The 20400-nt window shown below is 40.7% G+C and overlaps 3 protein-coding genes across 3 annotated transcripts; 1 reads left to right on the top strand and 2 right to left on the bottom strand.

Moving 5' to 3' along the window:
* The first annotated feature begins 4460 nt into the window (after nt 1-4460).
* Nucleotides 4461-5472, top strand: LOC122665970. Its single transcript, XM_043862088.1, has 2 exons — nt 4461-5167; nt 5262-5472. Exons 1-2 carry the CDS (start codon nt 4461-4463, stop codon nt 5470-5472), a joined length of 918 nt encoding a protein of 305 aa, XP_043718023.1.
* Nucleotides 5473-6952: 1480 nt separating this feature from the next.
* On the bottom strand, nt 6953-11387 carry LOC122664619 (2-haloacrylate reductase-like). The gene is made up of 5 exons (XM_043860519.1): nt 11166-11387; nt 10603-10744; nt 9452-9678; nt 8729-8983; nt 6953-7307 (listed from the first exon to the last, which is right to left on the bottom strand). Exons 1-5 carry the CDS (start codon nt 11205-11207, stop codon nt 6987-6989), a joined length of 987 nt encoding a protein of 328 aa, XP_043716454.1. The 5' UTR covers nt 11208-11387; the 3' UTR covers nt 6953-6986.
* A 2376-nt stretch (nt 11388-13763) lies between these two features.
* LOC122664617 (2-haloacrylate reductase-like) lies at nt 13764-19714 on the bottom strand. The gene is made up of 5 exons (XM_043860517.1): nt 19501-19714; nt 18673-18814; nt 17218-17444; nt 16236-16490; nt 13764-14161 (listed from the first exon to the last, which is right to left on the bottom strand). Exons 1-5 carry the CDS (start codon nt 19540-19542, stop codon nt 13841-13843), a joined length of 987 nt encoding a protein of 328 aa, XP_043716452.1. The 5' UTR covers nt 19543-19714; the 3' UTR covers nt 13764-13840.
* Between the last annotated feature and the right edge of the window lie 686 nt (nt 19715-20400).

The raw sequence follows: 20400 nt of genomic DNA, 5'->3' as shown, positions 1-20400 counted from the left end.
CTGGATCGATATATGTTTTTATACCAGTGGTGTTGACGAATTGTATTGTACAGGTAACGGAACGATTGCCATTAGCTATAGCAGTGCATTTTTCGAGTAAGAGCTCCCTCCAAAGCTTGCAGGATAAGGCAGAGGTCCTTCAACCTGAATTGGATGTGGATTCCATGATAGAATCAACATGGGCAACTAAAGTACTATCTAGGCTCGTCCCTGTATTTGAATTTGAGCAACACAAACATTTGCACTGCTTCTAGAGTACGAAAGAATTACCTAGGAAGGAGAAATCATTGAATATGGGGAAGGGCAAAGGTCAGGTCACATCAGTAGCTTTGAAAGGTGCAGGAGAAGAGCACCGGGGAGTGACCAAAGCAATTACAAGTTCGTCCACTGCAAAAAGGAAAAGTCAAAGTTTAAGTCCGACTCCAAATGCAAATTTGCCAAAGTACTGGACGAGGTAAGAAAATATATTTTTAGCTGCTAATAGTTAAAGATATAATAAAATTATTCTGTTGATCCGTTGTTTTATGTAAGGCTCGAAGAAGCGAAGCAGAAGAAATCGGAGGACCCGATTTGGGTCAGTGGGCCAAAACAGCGCAAAGAAGAATCACCCAACATCCTCAAGAGGGATACGTATCGAAAAATAATTCTGGAGAAGAAGCACAAGGAGCAGCAGGACGTGGAGTTTGCTAGAGCAGTAAGATGGGGAGAAGCAAAAGAGGTATATGATGTGGATGGTTTTATAAATTTGTCTTCTGCATTAATTACTAACAGAACTAGACTGGGGTTTGACAAGATTCCAAATATGGTGACCTGGTAAGCCGCAAAACCGCAATAGAGAAACAGATAGTCAAAGGGGTCAAGCATAAAGCAGAAGTACAGATCAAGTTCTACAATTTCAATAACAAAATAGACATTCAGCTCTTTGATTTAACCAAAACTTTGAAGGGAGTTGAGGTACCCTATGTAGGACCAAACGCTTGTCAATCCCCCAAAAGACGCCTTGTGAGGGAAGGTGCAACTTTAATTTCTTATTGCACACCAGCCAGAGAGCATCGCTAGTAGGACCAACCGCTTGCCAATCCCCCAAAAGACGCCTTGTGAGGGAAGGTGCAATTTTAATTATTTATTGCACACCAGCTAGGGTGCATCGCTCCGTCCGAGTCGGGATCTGGGCAGGGCATTTTAGGTACATTCTGCCCCCAACACCCTAATCTAATCGGGGCGATGTTCTCGGTGCCGCAACACAGGCTGCGCCCAGGCACATGGACCCCATATGCCTCGATACAGCCTGAGCTGTGGCATAGAGAACATTCTCCCTAATCGAACATTTTCCTTATGTTGTTTCATATGGTTGATAAACTATCATAATAAATGGGGTATTATCGAACTACAAGTAGGTTCTTACTACGAGGTGAATCATTCGGAAGTATTATCGGAATATAAACACTAGCTAAAGGGAGTAAGAATAGTCCAGGTAAACCGCTTTGCATTCATTTCATTTATTTTGATCCTGGATCGGTATATGTTTTTATACTAGTGGTGATAACGAATTGTATTGTACAGGTAACGGAACGATTGCCATTAGCTATAGCAATGCATTTTTCGAGTAAGAGCTCCCTCCAAAGCTTGCAGAATAAGGCAGAGATCCTTCAACCTGAATTGGATGTGGATTTCACGATAGAATCAACATGGGCGACTAAAGTACTATCTAGGCTCGTCCCTGTATTTGAATTTGAGCAACACAAACATTTGTACTGCTTCTAGAGTACGGAAGAATTACCTAGGAAGGAGAAATCATTGAATATGGGGAAGGGCAAAGGTCAGGTCACGTCGGTAGCTTTGAAAGGTGTAGGAGAAGAGCACCGGGGAGTGACCAGGGCAATTACAAGTCTGTCCACTGCAAAAAGGAAAAGTCAGAGTTTAAGTCCGATTCCAAATGCAAATTCGCCAAAGTACTGGACAAGGTAAGAAAATATATTTTTAGCTGCTAATAGTTAAAGATATAATAAAATTACTCTGTTGATCCGTTGTTTTATGTAAGGCTCGAAGAAGGGAAGCAGAAGAAATCGGAGGACCCGATTTGGGTTAGTGGGCCAAAACGGCGCAAAGAAGAATCACCCAACATCCTCAAGAGGGATACGTATCGAAAATAATTTTGGAGAAGAAGCACAAGGAGCAACAGGATGTGGAGTTTGTTGGAGCAGTAAGACGGGGAGAAGCAAAAGAGGTATATGATGTGGATGGTTTCATAAATTTGTCTTCTGCATTAATTACTAACAGAACTGGACTGAGGTTTGATAGCATTCCAAATATGGTGACCTGGTAAGTAGCAAAAGCGCAATAGAGAAACAGATAGTCGAAAGGGTCAAGCATAAAGCGAAAGTACAGATCAAGTTCAACAATTTCAATAACAAAATAGACATTCAGCTCTTTGATTTAACCAAAACTTTGAATGGAGTTAAGGTACCCTAACCTAATCGAGGCGATGTTCTCAGTGCCGCAGCGGCGCAGAGAACATTCTCCTTATTTTGTTTCATATGTTTGATAAACTATCATAATAAATGAGGTACTATCGAACTACAAGTAGGTTCTTACTATGAGGTGAGTCATTCGGAAGTATTATCAAAATACAAACACCAACTAAAGGGAGTAAGAATAGTCCAGGTAAACCACTTTGCGTTCATTTCAGTTATTTTGATCCTAGATCGGTACACATTTTTATACCACTGGTGTTGACGAATTGTGTTGTATAGGTAACGGAACGACTGGCATTAGCTGTAGCAGTGCATTTTTCGAGTAAGAGCTCCCTCCAAAGCTTGTAGGATAAGGCAGAGATCCTTCAACCTGAATTGGATGTGGATTTCACGATAGAATCAACATGGACAACTAAAGTACTATCTAGGCTTGACCCTGTATTTGAATTTGAGCAACACAAACATCTGTATAGCTTCTGGAGTATGGAAGAATTACCTAGGAAGGAGAAATCATTGAATATGGGGAAGGGAAAAGGTCAGGTCACGTCGACAACTTTGAAAGGTGCAGGAGAAGAGCACTGGGGAGTGATAAGGGCAATTACAAGTCTGTCCATTGCAAAAAGGAAAAGTCAGAGTTTAAGTCCGATTCCAAATGCAAACTCGCCAAAGAACTGGACGAGGTAAGAAAATATATTTTTAGCTGCTAATAGTTAAAGATATAATTAAATTACTCTGTTGATCCGTTGTTTTATGTAAGGCTCAAAGAAGCGAAGTAGAAGAAATCGAAGGACCCGATTTGGGTCAGTGGGCCGAAATGGCGCAAAGAAGAATCACCCAACATCCTCAAGAGGGATACAAATCGAAATATAATTCTAGAGAAGAAGCACAAGGAGCAACAGGATGTGGAGTTTGCTGGAGCAATAGGATAGGGAGAAGCAAAAGAGGTATATGATGTGGATGGTTGCACAAATTTGTCTTCTGCATTAATTACTAACAGAATTGGACTGGGGTTTGACAGGATTCCAAATATGGTGATTTGGTAAGCCGTAAAAGCGCAATAGCGAAACTGATAGTCGAAAGGGTCAAACATAAAGCGGAAGTACAGATCAAGTTCAACGATTTCAATAACAAAATAGACATTCAGCTCTTTGATTTAACCAAAACTTTGAAGGGAGTTGAGGTACCCTAACCTAATCGGGGCGATGTTCTCGGTGCTGCAGCGCAGGCTGCGCCCAGGCACATGGGCTCCATGTCCCTCGGCGTAGCCTGCACTGCGGCTCAGAGAACATTCTCCCTAATCGAACACTCTCCTTATTTTGTTTCATATATTTGATAAACTATCATAATAAATGGGGTATGGCATATGCAGGAGCAGCTTGCAGACATGGAGAAACAAGATGATATAGAGAAAAGAGATGGCGCAGATAAAGAGAAAGAGTAGAGGATAGAACATAATTCAATATGTTTTAAGGATTAGCCCCATCTTTGAGGTAGGGGTGTCAAATAGTCGGTTTGACTTGATTTTGGTAAGGCTGAATCGGCTTCAGAGTCACTTTCAATATGAAATTACATGAAACCAAAATCAAACCGGTAAAGAACTTCGGTTTATTTTGACATTTTCATTATCGGATTGATACCAACCTAACAAAAACTTTATTTTTCTGTTTCATAGGGAAAAAGAAGAAGAAAAAAAAAAAAAAACCAGAGTGATTTTCCAGGCCGATTTTCCAATTGCCACCCTTTCTCGCAACCGAAACGTTGGTTATTGTTTTGCAAATGGTGGCAACGGATGGGACCCACTAACTGATCCATGTTTTCCACGTTTCCACCAATAGACGCTTCCTTTAGGAAGGGACTCCTGAGTATTACTAACTCCATCTTATTCTATAAATAGTCACCAAGTATTGCAAACTCGATCATCTTGACCCTCGGTCCCACATTTTGTTTTACAAGTGCGTAGAGTCCCCGTAATCCTCATCCATTGAAATGGACTCATTCGGAACCATCTTGTCCCTCTACGACCTTGAACGTCAGATCTTCCATCGAATGATATTCGTGATTGGGATGGAACCAAAAGCGTCTACTATGGTGATTGGCTTTTGGTTATCCCTTGAGTGGCTTGGCTATATCAACATCATACAAATGGTTGCAACAGATGATGATACAAAACTCACGCTTGTTGCTGCAGAGGCACAAGCTGCACTGGCATACATTGAATCAGAAGAAATGACAAATCCTTCAACTACTCTACTTTCTCTCACTTCTGATATTTTGAACCGGGATTTCACTCTCGACCATTTTTACACCAATAGACAAGTCTTCCGTGAAGGTATCGAACGAGTCTTGGAAGGGGTTTGCAACCTTATATTAAGAGATATTTTGGACGAGAGGGGTGTTGAACCACTGAGTAGTGGACCGTTGGTTGGACCGATCAACCCATTCAAAGGAGAAACCAGCAGCCTCCCCCTGTTGGGTGGGCCTGCAGAAGTTGATTTAACAGCTGGTTCAGATATTCCTTCACCCGTTGTTGTTATTGCGTTGCCAGCCCAGACAATCGGGTCGAACCTAAACCCCATGGCTCGACCATATACTCCGGAGATGGCAAGAGTGCCTTTGAATGAGCGGACTCTATTCGTTACATTCTCACATGGGGACCCACTGACTGAAGAAGAAATCCGTGATTTCTTCACAGGGTAAGTATATATTTTATAGTATGGTTCTGCATTTCTGTATCCATACCCGACCCGACCCGATTAAGTAATGGCTTTTGTATTATCTTGGTTGTAGGATCAATGGTGATTGCGTAGAGGATGTTTTTGTTCATCAACCAACCCGGGGAGGTCCGGCGCTATTTGGGAAAGTGTATTTTCGTTCGGCAGTGATGATAGAATATGTAATGAATGGGTTTGAAGTTGTTAAGATAACTGCTGTTGGAAAACCTCTCTGGTGCCGGCGTTTTGACCCGAGAAACCAAAGCCGGTGGAGGAGGGCCGAATAGATTATCGTAATTTCAAAATAAAAATTTATAATTAATTATAAACAAAAGAAGAAAAGTAAAGCTTATATATAAGTAAGTTGTTTTTTTGGGGTGTTGGTGGGTGGGGGTTTGGTTATAAGTTAGTTGTTTTGAATTGTGATTTGGGTAATAAAATTCGATGTTGTTATGTCTCTCTTTATAATTTTCTGTTCTTTTAGATCCAAATTCTTCTAGATTAATCCTATTTCATACAAATATCTGTATTTTTTGGTAGTTAGAGCTGGGTGGGCCAAATCCTTGACTGCTAAATTTTCTAAATGTAGCGTGGCAAAAGCCCAACCAATTAAATTTCTCAACACTTATTAAGAGTAGTTTATTAACGAGATGTGAACCATTGATGGCAATGGTAATAGAACTTCTGTCACCCACCAATGAACCAAATATTACCCCCAAAAAATAAATAACCAGATGAGTAAAGGGAAAACTAACGATGCATGGTCGTGTGGGTCCTGACTCCTGAGCCTAGACACAGGAGCTTGTGAAATTATCGTTCTCAACACATTTATAATGATGCCCCTGAGAGTCCCTTCATTGGCCTTGCACTAGTGTTGTAAGGGTCACACGACCGGGCAGCGTTCTTCCTATTTACCCATCCCAAAACTCGGTGCTTGCAAACAAGTGATGGCAGGGGCGGCGACAGCAACACTGGTGGTGGTGGTGGTGGTGGTGATGTAATAAATAGAATGGTTGTGCTTTCATTTTTTAAGAATCGTAGGCTATGATCCAGGGTCAAGTCGGATCTCGGCTAGGTCCAGTCTCAATGTTGAGACTGCCCCTGGGATTCTGGGAATCACCTCCAATACCCCCAAACTGTGCATGAAGGAGGCCCGATCCAATGTCGAGTCGGTCATGTTCAGCACTCTCGACTCACTTTTCTTTCAGCATTCCCATGTGTCTATCTCTCTCCTCCTCAAAACAAGGAGGCAGACATGTCTTTTAATATTGGGGGGAGAGAGATAGATTCATGTGAGTGCTGGCGTAGGCCACACTCCTTGATAGAATTCTCTTTCCTTTTTTTTTTTTTAATAGAAACTCGAGATCCTCTCCAAGTACTTGGGCGTCGACTCCTCTTCAACCACCCATCCAACGGCTGGAGTACTTGGACACACATCCCAACACCTGGGGATGCACGTCCAAATCCTCCCACCGTTGGATGGTTGTTTGGAGAGGAATTGGAGTTGGAGAGGATCTTTTTCTCTATAACTCACTCTTGACGACAACAGGAGTTCTACCCAGGATGGAACTATTCTTCAAAAACTACTTATGCTACAGCAATTATATCCAAACTATAAATGGCCAATAATTTTATTCCATATGGGAGTGATGAAACCCCAGAATGTTGTCACATAGCAAATCTTTGACTCAACCACAATTTCATATCAAAGCAATAAAAAAGATCAAAACAGGCTTCTTATTATTCCTTTTTTTTATTTCATATCAACGAAACCAACCAGAAGTGTTTGTATTTGTAGGATTTACAGCTCTGCATCATCTGGTATCAACACTACAGAACCAGTTGTCTTCCGGCTCTCAACGTCTGCATGAGCCTGTGCTGCCTGAGCCAAAGGGTATTTGTGGTTGACATGAACACGTAGGACACCTGATGCCACATTAGCAAATACATCTTCAGCGGTTTCTAGCAATTCATCGCGGGTTGTAATGTACTGGAATAGTGAACCGCTTGTCAAGAACAAGGATTTTGTCGCAAGATCTGACAACGGAACTGAGTCTGGTGGACCTGATGCCAACCCAAAGCTCACCATGTATCCCCGACTCCTTAAACATGCCAATGATCCCTGGATGACAGAGCTTACCAAGTAAGATCAACATCCCTTAAGACAGGGTATCTGATACTTGTTCATAGATTGTCATTACTGTCTTTAACAAAAGATACTATAGCAACAATAATAACTAACAAAAGGTAATTGCTTTATCATTATTTATCAAAAAATCTACAGAATATGGTGGCTATCAACACCTCCTTGCCTGAGTCTTTCCTTTGTAAATATCCCTGGAACCCGCCAGGAGCAGAGCCAGATTTTTTTTTTTTTTTTTTTTTTTTTGGGGGTTGGGGGGGGTGGTGGGGGGCTGGAATAAATTGGGGTGAGTATCCTAGACTCCTACTACTGTCTTGTTACCAATTCTATTAGCCCCAATGTTTTAGATACCATACAAGAAGTAAAATTTTGGTTCTCTAAATGGGTTATTCTTGGGCCACATTCCCACTATTGTCTGTTTTCTTCCCAACCCGGGTTTCCTCATATGGTTTTGGACATCATTTCACATGGACACTGAGACCTAACCTCCTCACAGGATGTTTTGGAACCTTCAATCCTTGCTCACATACAGACCATTGCTCTATTCCCAAATTTCTCTAATGATACTCTTCTTTGGGGATCAGATCTAGTGGCATGCCATTGCCTTTCTCACAGATGAATTCTTTCTGTTTGGGCCACACATCACCCCTTTTTCTCTTCTATACTGGTTCTTCTATCATGGCAACTTCCCCTGCCTACCTTTCTTAAAATCTATACGGATGGCTCTGCAAAACCAAATCCTGACCACGCGGGTATTGGTGGTCTCATACATGATTCCCAGGGCACTATTATATATGTTTTCTCTAAATATATTGGAACTACTACTAATCTGGCCACTGAGCTCTAGGCACTTCACAGTGCTTTATCCTACGCCGTTACCCACAACTTGCAAAATCTTATTATTGAATCTGACACCCTTGTTGCTATTCAATCTTTGCAAGATCCCCACTGATATCTTCCAATGAGATACAGGACAATTCTTATGGTGTATCAGCATCTTCTGACACAACTGAGGTGGGTTCACCTTCAGCACCAGCAACGTCAGGAAAACAGTGTTGCAAATTGGCTTGCCTCTCATGCTTCATCTTCTCACCAATCTTTTGTTCAGTTTGACCCTCCCTCCATATGTTTGACTGGCCTTTGCAAGTTGACAAGGGCTCCCTAGAGTCCTACTCTTATCTACTACATAAATAAAGCCAGCTCCCTTTCTTTTGACCCAAAAAAAATAAAGTCTCCGTTCAAAACAAAAACTAGAACTAGTGGCACTTTTCTGAAACTTTGAACTCTGTTTTGACCAATTTCTATCACACGAAGTCATGAAAATCATGTTTGCATAAAAATTCCAGGTAAAAACAGAGCCTTAATCCAAATACAGAAGAAAGTAACAAGATAGCAGATACCTTGAATGTATCTCTCCCCACGGAATCATAGACAACATGAACTCCTTCTGGTGTTATCTTCTTGACAGCTTCAACAAAATCCTCATTTTTGTAATTTATGACATGGTGACATCCATTTTCCTTGGCATGAGCTGCCTTTTCTTCAGTTGACACAGTTCCAATAACAGTGGCACCCAGTGCATTAGCCCATTGGCAGAGTAGAGAACCAACTCCACCAGCTGCTGCATGAATAAGGACCTTGTGTCCAGATTCAACCTGCATTACCAGTAGAATCAGTCATACTATCAAAATGGGCAAGAGATCGCGGCCCTGTGTCTGGGTGCAGGAGCACACGACCAGGCAGTGTTCTTTCTACCTATCAAAATATTTTATAAAAAAAAGTTAAAACATTGTCTTTTTTATTTTTGTGGGGAGGAGGGAAGACTCACATTAATTGGATTTGCCAACTAGAGATACACGCATTATCATGTTTTTTGAGAGTATCTCTAAATTATGGTGTATGCATATTGGTGTTGTGCATTCATTTGTGCAATATGAAATTATTTGAAAAATCTTAAACATAGGATCAAACCATGATGCATTGGTTTCACAAATAATGAGAATGATTAATCTTATATGGAATTAGGATCAAACCATAATGATTGGTTTCACAAATCATGAGAGTGATTAATCTAATATGGAATATGAAGTTCATCAAAAAACTGCCAAATGAACAGATCCAACCTTGAAACACCGTCGGACAAGGAACTGAGCTGTCATACCCTTAACCATAATAGCTGCTGCAACAATGGGGTCTATAGAAGGTGGAACAGGCACCGCTACATTGGCAGGAAGGATCTGTTCTTCACTGTATGAGCCCATTGGTAAACCAGCATAAGCAACGACATCCCCAACTTTCCTCTCAGTTAATCCAGGGCCAACGGCTGTCACCACTCCAACTGCCTCCATACCTGCATTAGAACATTTCTGAACAAATTGGTATCACCTAAACTAACAAAAAAGCACAAGGGTTGACAGAATTAGAGACACTCAAACTTGAAGAATCTCCTTAAAAAGGGAATTTTTGAATGTGTTCAATTCTTCCAAATTTGTATTTGTACTTGTATGGTCAAGTCAAGACAACATGAAGGTCCTCAACCCAAAAAAAGCCACCAAGTAATTGCTCGGTATTTCAGTTCAATGTACAGCCTTTCTTTCTTTCCTTTTTTTTAAGTCAGTTCATTATGTAATTCTGACCGGGAAAAGATGTGGCTTTGGGTGTTTGGCCGGGCCAAGCATATTACATTGGAGAATCTGCCCTGCATGATTCAATAAATCAAACACATACAAGGCAGTAAAACACTCCATCCAAAAGGACCCCATAAGATTTTTTTTTTTGATGAGCAAGAAAAGAGATATTTTGGATTGTCCAAAAACCTTATCACATACTATAAATGAGTAAAACGAAATCAAAGTATTGCTCATGTTGCAGCCGTAAGAAAGCTCAGGATCATACTCCTTTCCTACAAGATATCCTAAATGGAACTGTCAAATGATTATTTGTAAACCCACTTTGAAGTGTGCCACATTTATGATAGAGAACTGAATACCATACAAGTATAGACTTTCCAAAATGATAGGAATACTAATGCAAGTGATCTACTCTTTCTACAAGATATCCTAAATGAACTGTCAAATGATTATTTGTAAACCACTTTGAAGTTTTTATGATAGAGAACTGAATACCATACAAGTATAGACTTTCCAAAATGATAGGAATACTAATGCAAGTGAAGAAGGGATTTCCATTTGATAGTGGTGTACCATCAGAAGTTGTGGGATTTAAAATCTCAAATGCATTTCTGGTCAACACTTAACTAGACATAGAAGCAAACCTGGAGTGAAGGGCGTTGGAGAAAGTACGAAATGTCCTTTACGGCAAGACACATCAATGAAGTTGAGTCCTATTGCCTTGTTCTTCACACGAATCTCACCCTCCTTTGGCTCTCCTATTTCAACATCCTCCCACTTCAGGACCTACAACCATTACAACTCTGTAATAAGTAAACTTCACTACATTATTTACAATTTCAAAGTTCAATTCCAGATGAGGAAGAAGAAAAGTATGCAATTCAGAAGTTGGAACATATTGAAGAATCCTTGGAAAATGATCGAAGAAATCAAACTAAATTGAAATGGAGTTCTTACAAGAGTTCCCAGAACAAAATGATTTGCTCCAACAGTAACCCATTAGAAACTCAGAAGCATGGATATCAAAGATATGATAGAGACTAGTAATGTCAAAACAGTAGAATAGGCAAGATTTCGTGAATAAAAAAATTTTGTCAAAAAACAGTGGATATGATTGACAGGAAAAAAGGGATTTAAAGATGGGTTCACGAGGAACCGTCTTGATATAACAGTTCCATCAAACCAGAGAGAGAGAGAGAGAGCTTGCCTCTGGTCCGCCGAGCTCATGAACTCTGATCGCTTTCACCATCGTTACTACTTGAGTTGCAAGTTCTCTAACAACGGATTCTTGTTGCTCAACAGGCGTGAAAAGAATGGCGACTTTCCATGGCTATTTGTACGCCCTGACTGAAAAGGATTTCGTAAGAAGTGCCCGCCCTGGATTTGGACTACCCAAAGAAAGTTCCATTTAAACAATTTAACAATCCAACTACTCTTTTGGTCCTTCTGAAACAGGTTGTTGTTATGCAGGAATACTTCCAAGTGATCACGATTCACGATCAGAGCAGCATAGGCCCAGTCGAGTTCCATACCAATTGATTTATTATGGATAATGGGGTTCCAGAATTTGTTTGGACTGCATGAAGCGTGCCTCAGTAAGACATCGATTGCCAACAAAACTTGCTTCCTCATGGATTCTGCAGTTGATGGTGGTTCTTTGTCGTTTGTTTGTCTCTCTCCTTCTTCCCAATTTCTCATCATCGGAACGGATTGAAATTGACGAAGTAGTAGCTTTGATCCATTGGGCTGTCAGCTTGCATCATAGAAAGGTGCATTTTCTAAATAAGGAAACCCTTGAACCTGCTCGGGTTTCCGGCCCCAGGGAAAATCCAGGTTTACAAGAAACCTTCCCCACCCTATATAACTCTTAATTTATGCATCGCCATTACCTTTTCACTAATACGGTGTTGTGGTACGGAATCTAATCTCACATACAGATTATGCCTGGGTCACAGAATGTGCATGTAAATGGCGGTCAATATGATATGATGTTTTTTAAAATCATGCGATAAACTTTAGTGAAAGCGGACAGTATCGTGATATGTGGGATCTATCATGGAATATGACACTTCTACCGCACTACACCATTTTAGGGAATTGATCGATCGATCGATCGATGTTCAGTCTTTAATCAAGTCAGTCTTATGTGACACTGAAGCTGTGCAGCTAATCGCCCCAATAGGCGATCACTCGGCCCTTCAACAATTCGAAGAGACTTTCAATCTTTTCAAGAAGAAATATCAAAGATAAATTTGTGGGTTTGTACTTTATTATTTCTTCTAACTTGTGTCAGTGGATATCTTGTCATCTCACATCATCATTTATTAATATTTTATATAAGAAAAAAATTTTCATACACGGTGGTTTAAACTGTGTATATGAGAGGGTGAGAGTTTCAAGACATTAATTAATGGGTGAAGATTTATGACTTTTTCACTTATTTGTGAAAGATTTTCTCACATACACAGCATACACTGCCATGTATGAACACGTTTTCCTTTGTATAAATCAATATATGTCAGTCAAATACACATTCACGTGTTCAAAGTCCATTAATATTTTAAGTCTTAACAATAAAATAACAATTTGGATCCTCTACGGTCGCATAGATAGTGGCTTTGGTGCTGCCCACACTCAGACAGGGTGCTCTGGCAGTGGGTAGGGCGATCATTTTGCCCCTGTCTGGGTGTGGGCAACACCAAGGCCGTTACCTGCCCGACTGTAGATTAGTAATCGGTCGGTCCTAAATCTCGGCATATTTGCAAATCGGTCGTGTTGATCTCGATTTTTCATCGATCGGTACCAGTCAACCCTGTCGGTGCGGGTCTATAATTGACGACACCCCTACACTATCTGTTGCCAAATCATCTTTAATTTACTATCAAATCAAATGAAAAATCATCATTCTTTACAACAATTCTCATGGCTTGATCAACTTTAGCATCTCCACATTCTTGAGAATCACACTCAACTTCCATCTGGGTTTTTGAATTTCCTAGCACTGGTGGTTCCATACTTGACCTGACCAAATTCAGTACTTGACTTAGGATTGTAGCTTTTTCAGTGGTTTTAATATATATATATATATATTTCCTTTCTTCTTATCAAAAAAAAATAAATTCAGTACTGTATTCATCTTGCTTGCAGGATCTATGGATTGCATTGAGAGCATCTATGTGAATCACCCTCGCATAAGCAGAAGGCCTGCAGCTATTTGGGAAAGTGGTATTCTGATCAGTATCGATGATCGCGTATGTAATGGAGGGCGAGGAAGTTGTGATTTTTACTGCTGCCGGTAAACCTCTATAGTGCCAGCGGTTCGGTCAGAGGAGCCAAGGGCATTGAGGAGGAGATAAAGAGTAATTTCAAATTGGGATTCAGAATGAAGGCGGCTTTGCACAAAAACAAAACAATAGAAAATCTTTGTTCGTTGTTATGAGTTCTGATTAGTCAATGTTGTCTCACTTTCTTATGTTCTGTTCTTTTAGATCAAAATTCTTCAAAAACTACTTATGCTACAGCAGTTATGCTCAACTGTACATGCCCAGTAATTTAATTCAATGTGGGACAAATTGAGTAACCAGATGAGTCTCCAGAATATTGTCACATAGCCACAATAACAACCTGATCAGTAACCAACTAACCAACCTGCATCATCTGTTCAGGAGTACATAGAAATTTCAAAGAAATTGAAAAGAGATTTATTTGGCAAGAGCCTGTTTTTAAGAAAAAAGAAAATGGGGTATTTGCAATGACATTTGGCTGCATACCAGACTCACCACAATTTCATATCAAAGCACTCAAAAAGATCTATACAGGCTTCTCTTATTCCTTGTTTTCATTTCATATCAACAAAGCCAGAAGTGTTTGTATTTGTATGATTTACAGCTCTGCACCATCTGGTATCAACACTACAGAACCAGTTGTCTTCCGGCTCTCAAGGTCTGCATGAGCCTGTGCTGCCTGAGCCAAAGGGTATTTGTGGTTGACACGAACACGTAGGACACCTGATGCCACATTAGCAAATACATCTTCAGCGGTTTCCAGCAATTCATCGCGGGTTTCAGCGTACTGGAATAGTGAGCCCCACGTCCAGAACAAGGATTTTGCCGCAAGATCTGACAATGGAACTGGGTCTGGTGTACCCGATGCCATCCCAAAGCTCACCATGTATCCCCGACTCCTTAAACATGCCAATGATCCCTGGATGACAGAGTTTACCAAGTAAGACCAACATCCTTTAAGACAGGGTATCTGATACTTACTTGTTCATTGATTGTAATTACTGTCTTTAACAAAAGATACTAGTTACAATAACAACTAACAAAAGGTAAATATCCCTGGCACTCGCCAGAGGTTGGGCCTTTTTTTTTGTGTGTGTGTGTGTGTGGGGGGGGGGGGGGTGGATAAATTGGACTGAGTATTCTAGCACTGTCTTGTTACCAATTCTAACACTATCAGTTAGCCCCAATGTTTTAGGTACCAGACAAGAAGTCAAATTTTGGTTCTCCAAATGGGTTATTCTTGGGCCACTTTCCCACTATTGTCTGCTTTCTTCGCAACCTGGCTTTCCATGTATGGTTTTGGACATCATTTCACATGGACATTAAGACTAAACCTCCTTACAAGATGTTTTGGAACCTTCAATCCTTGCTCACATACAGAGCATTCCTCTATCCCCAAAATTTCTCCTATGATACTCTTCTTTGGGGATCAACAATTAGTGGCATTCCAACTGTATCGTCCATTTATTGTACTCTTCTTTCTCATTTATCCCTTGATATGGGTCCTCAATGGAAGTGGTCCTTCATATGGAAACTGCCATGCACACCAAAAGTGCATCTATTTTTATGGCGTACTCTTCGCGGTAAATTGCCCACAAGATGTCTCCTTCATCACATTTATTGTTAACTTCCTACAACATACCCATTATGTGAATCTCATTCAAGTTTTGAGACTATTGAACACTTATTTTTCTTTTGCTCCAAAATATTAACCTTGTGCACTCATCTACCTCATCTTCATCCAACTGTACATTTCCCTCAACATGATATTCCTTTTCCTTCTTGGTTTCTTCATGTTTAGTGTCAAAATTATTGTCTTGGAAAATTACGAACTTATCTCCCTCTTTGGCTCTAGAGCATCTGGAAAGCAAGAAACTCCTTACTGCATCAATCTAAACTTTTTTTTTATCTTTCTCACATCCTTCATTACATTGCCTTTCTCACAAATGAATTCTTTCTGTTTGTCCCACACATCACCCCTTTTTCTCTTCTATACCGGTTCTTCTATCATGGCAACCTCCCCCACCTGTGTTTCTTAAGATCAATACGGATGGCTCTGCAAAACCAAATCCTGATCACAGGGATATTGGTGGTCTCATACATGATTCCAGGACACTATTATATATCCTCCCTCTAAATATATTGGAACAACTACTAATCTGGCCAATGAGCTCTAGGCACTTCGCACTGCATTATCCTTCGAAGTTACCCACAATTTGCAAAATCTTATTATTGAATCTGACTCCCTTGTTGCTATTCAATCTTTGCAAGATCCCCACCGATATCTTCCATGGAGATACATGACAATTTTGATGGAGTATCGGCATCTTCTGACACAAGTGAGGTTGGTTCACCTTTAGAACCGGCTACGTGAGGAAAACAGTGTTGCAGATTGGCTTGCCTCATGCTTCATCTTCTCACCAATATTTTATTCAGTTTGACCCTACCCCCAGATGTTTGACTGACCTTTTGCAAGCTGACGTACAAGGGCTCCATAGAGTCCCACCTTTATCTACTACATAAATAAAGTCAGCTTCCTTTCTTTTGACCCCACAAAAAAAAAGAGTCTTTGTTCAAAATAAATAGTAGAACTAATGGCATTCATGTAATTTTCTAAAACTTTGAACCCTGTTTTTATCAGTTTCTATCACATGAAGTCATGAACCCATTTTTCTCCCATCCAAGTATGCCACATGGTACACCATGCTAACCATATAGAATTAGGAGTATATGGTTTTCAAGAAGGGGGGAATTCTATCCATGAGTCCTTTGTTTAATAAAATTACTCGGGGCTCCCCTTCCCACCCCCAACAAAAAAAAAAGGGGGAGGGATAGGGGAACAATCATGTGAGCATAAAAATTCCAGGTAAAATCAATCAAAAGAAGTTATTTTTTTTTAACAGTTCATACTTTCGCTTTGCGTGGTTTTGTTGGCCCAGAAACAAACAGAGCCTTAATCCAAATACAGAAGAAAGTAACAAGACAGCAGATACCTTGAATGTATCTTTCCCCACAGAATCATAGACAACATGAACTCCTTCTGGTGTTATCTTCTTGACAGCTTCAACAAAATCCTCATTTTTGTAATTTATGACATGGTGACATCCATCTTCCTTGGCTTGAGCTGCCTTTTCTTCAGTTGACACAGTTCCAATAACAGTGGCACCCAGTGCATTAGCCCATTGGCACAGTAGAGAACCAACTCCACCAGCTGCTGCGTGAATAAGGACCTTGTGTCCAGATTCAACCTGCATTACCAGTAGAATCAGTAATCTTATCAAAATGGGCAAGAGATCACTGCCTGGTCGCATGGCCCCTGCACCAGTGTGTGGGCCAATGAAAGCACACGCAGGGGCATCAACATGGATGGGATTTTTTACTTCACGGGGGCTGGGAAGTAATTTCATGTGCTCCTGTGTCTGGGTGCAGGAGCCACACGACCAGACAGTGTTCTCTTTCCCTATCAAAATATTTACAAAAAAAAGAAAGTTAAGGGATAAAGAACGGTAACTAGTCATGTCCAAGGTGCGGACACTGCACCTAGACACAGCTGGGCGTGGAATGACCGCCCAGCCCCCATTCCAAGGTGGAAATTCAAGGCGCCATGGCGGGGGCTGGGTGGTCATTTCACACCCAGCTGTGTCTAGGCATAGTGTCCATGCCTTCGACATGACCGGGTGGCGTTCTTTCACCCAAAAGTTAAAAACATTGTCTTTTTTATTTTTGTGGGGAGGGGGGACTCGCATTAATTGGGTTTGCCAATTAGAGATACACATTATCATGTTTTTTGACAGTATCTCTAAATTATGGTGTTATGCATTCATTTGTGCAATATGAAATTATTTGAAAAATCTTAGCTTCCATCTGAAGACATAGTATCAAACCATGATGCATTGGTTTCACAAATCATGAGAGTGATTAATCTAATATGGAATCTAAAGTTCATCAAAAAACTGCCAAATGAACAGAACCAACCTTGAAACACCGTCGGACAAGGAACTGAGCTGTCATACCCTTAAGCATGATAGATGCTCCAATAATGGGATCTATAGAAGGTGGAACAGGCACCGCCACATTGGCAGGAAGGATCTGCTCTTCACTGTATGAGCCCATTGGTAAACCAGCATAAGCAACAACATCCCCAACTTTCCTGTCAGTTAATCCAGGGCCAACGGCTGTCACCACTCCAACTGCCTCCATACCTACATTAGAACATTTCTGAACAAATTGGTATCACCTCAACTAACAAAAAAGCACAAGGATTGACAGAATTAGAGACGCTCAAACTTGAAGAATCTCCTATAAAAGAAATTTCTGAATGTGTTCAATCCTTCCAAATTTGTAACACTTGTACTTCTTATCCAAATGGTTCTTTAGGAATATTTTAATTTCAAAGGTTCTCAAACACACATCAAACTGATGTTTGTTAAGTATTCATTTTGGTCCAGCTTAAGGAGGGTCGGCAATGAGGCAGGCGGCATTGCATGAAGCAACCTCAAAACAAGGTCTACTACTCAATGATCAAGTCAAGACAACATGAAGGTCTCAGGACCTCAACCCAAAAAGAGACACCAAGTAATTGCACGGCATTTTAGTTCAATGTGCAGCCTTTCTTTCTCTCTCTTTTTTTAGTCTGTTCAATATGTCAACTTTAGCTGGGAAAAAAATGTGGGTTCGGGTGTTTGGCCAAGTCAACCACATGACATTGGAGAATCTGCCCTGCATGACTCAACAAATCAAACACACCATACAAGAGGGGATTGAGCACATCTGCAGCCTGGGGTTGAGCGGCCATCATGCTGCGCTCAACTCACAGGCCGCCACATGGATTCCATGCCGATCCAATGGTTGGTAGACGAGCTCCTCGGAGGCCTGGCATTTTTTAATTTTGAGCGGCAATTTTGATTTTTGAATTGAGCTCAACTACCAACCATTGGATCGGCATAGAACCCACATGGCGGCCTGTGAGTTGAGCTCAACACGATAGTCGCTCAACCTCAGGCCACAGACGAGCTCAATCCTACAAAAGGACCCCATAAGATTTTTTTTTGTCTTTGCTTTTATGATGAGAAAAAAAAGAGATATTTTGCATGTCCAAAAACCTTATCAGATACTATAAATGAGTAAAAGGAAATCAAAGTATTGCTCATGTTGCACCCATAAGAAAGCTCAGGATCATACTCCCTCCTTTCCTACAAGATCTCTCAAGGGGAACTGTCAAATGATTATTTGTAACCCACTTAGAAGTGTGGCACATTTATGAGAGAGAAATGAATACCAAACAAGTTTAGACTTTCCAAAATGATAGGAATACTAATGCAAGTGAAGAAGGAATTTCTAGAACTTGATAGTGGGGTACCATCAGAAGTTGTGGGATTTCACATCTCAAATGCTATTCTAGTCAACAATTAACTAGAAGTAGAAGCAAACCTGGAGTGAAGGGCGTTGCAGAAAGTTTGAAAGTTCCTTTACGGCAATACACATCAATAAAGTTGAGTCCTATTGCCTTGTTCTTCACACGAATCTCACCCTCCTTTGGCTCTCCTATTTCAACATCCTCCCACTTCAGGACCTACAACCATTATGACTCTGTAATAAGTAAACTTCACGAAACCATTTTCTAATTACAAAGGTCAATTCCAGATGAGGAAGAAGAAAGTATGCAATTCAGAAGTTGGAACATTGAAGAATCCTTTGAACTAAATTGAAATGGAGTTCTGATAAATTAGTTTAGCAAATCATATGAGAAAGTCCCTGGAAACAGCCTCTCTAGAAACAGGGGTAAGGCTGCGTGCATTTGACCCTCCCCAGACCCTGCTAAACGCTGGAGCCTTGTGAACTGGGTACAGCCTTTTTATATGAGAAAGTCCATAACCAAAATGCATGGATTTTGATAGTTTACAAGAGCTCCCAGAACAAAATGAGTTGCTCCAACAGTAATCCACTTGAAACAGACAAGTAACTCAAGAACATGGATATCAAAGATATGATAAGAGACTAGTAATGTCAAAACAGTAGAAAGGCCAGATTTGGTGACTAAATTTTATTTTTTTTTGTCAAAACAGTGGATATAGTTGACATAATCAGTCCGGAAAAAAGAAGGGATTTAAAGATGGGTTCATGAGGAACCGTCTTGATATACAGTTCCATCAACCACAAAAATGCTTCGAAATTCATCTCAGAGTACTCGTTATTATGGCCTCTAAGAATTGTTATCTTAATTACTATATTAGAGTATAAACGAGAGAGAGCGATTACCTCTGGTCCGCCGAGCTCATAAACTCTGAACGCTTTCACCATTGTTACTGCTTGAATTGCAAGTTCTCTAACAACGGATCCTTGTTGCTCAGCAGGTGTAAAAGGAATGCCGACTTTCCTTGGCTATTTCTACGCCTGAGAGAAAAGGTTTTGGTAGGAAGTGCCCGCCCTGGATTTGGGTTACCCAAAGAAAGTTCCATTTAAACAGCTTAACGATCTAACTTCTCTTCTGGTCCTTCTGAAACAGGTTGTTCTTCTGCAAGAATCAGGATTCAGGAATTGTCAAATGGGTAAAACCCACAAAAAATATATATATATTGCGATGATCAAGTGACCACCAACCATACTTATTGACTTCCAAGTGATCATGATCAGGGCAGCATGGATTCAGAGAGCTCAATCGAGTTCGATACCAATTGATTTATGGATAATAGGTTCTGGAATTTGTTTAGACTGCATGAGGCGTGCCTCAATAAGACCTGAGTGCCACCAAAACTAGCTTCCTGCATGGATTCTGCAGTTGATGTTGGTTCTTTGTCGTTGTTTGCCTCTCTTTCTTCCCGATTTCTCATGCATCGGAACTGCTTGAAATGGACCTAGTAGTAGCTACTCTGCCACCTGTTAAGTGTTTTGGATCCATTAGAATACCTCTAAAAACTGAAATCTAATTGAGATGAAAAGCGCTCAGCACCCACCGAATCCTTTTCCTTTCCAATAAAGCTTTCGGCCATTAAATATTCATTCTCTTCTGTGAACATCATTAGGAGTAGAGGAATGTTAAGAATGCATGATCCTCTATGCCAACACCCCCAACACCCCCCCCCCCCCCAAAATAAAAAAAAAAACACACAGGTGCTAGCCTGACACAAAGGTGCACGAAATGACCGCACGAAGCCCGAA

The sequence above is a fragment of the Telopea speciosissima genome, chromosome 6 (genome assembly GCF_018873765.1).
Source record: "Telopea speciosissima isolate NSW1024214 ecotype Mountain lineage chromosome 6, Tspe_v1, whole genome shotgun sequence".
Classification (NCBI taxonomy): Eukaryota; Viridiplantae; Streptophyta; class Magnoliopsida; order Proteales; family Proteaceae; genus Telopea; species Telopea speciosissima.
This window is presented reverse-complemented; position numbering and strand designations above follow the sequence as displayed.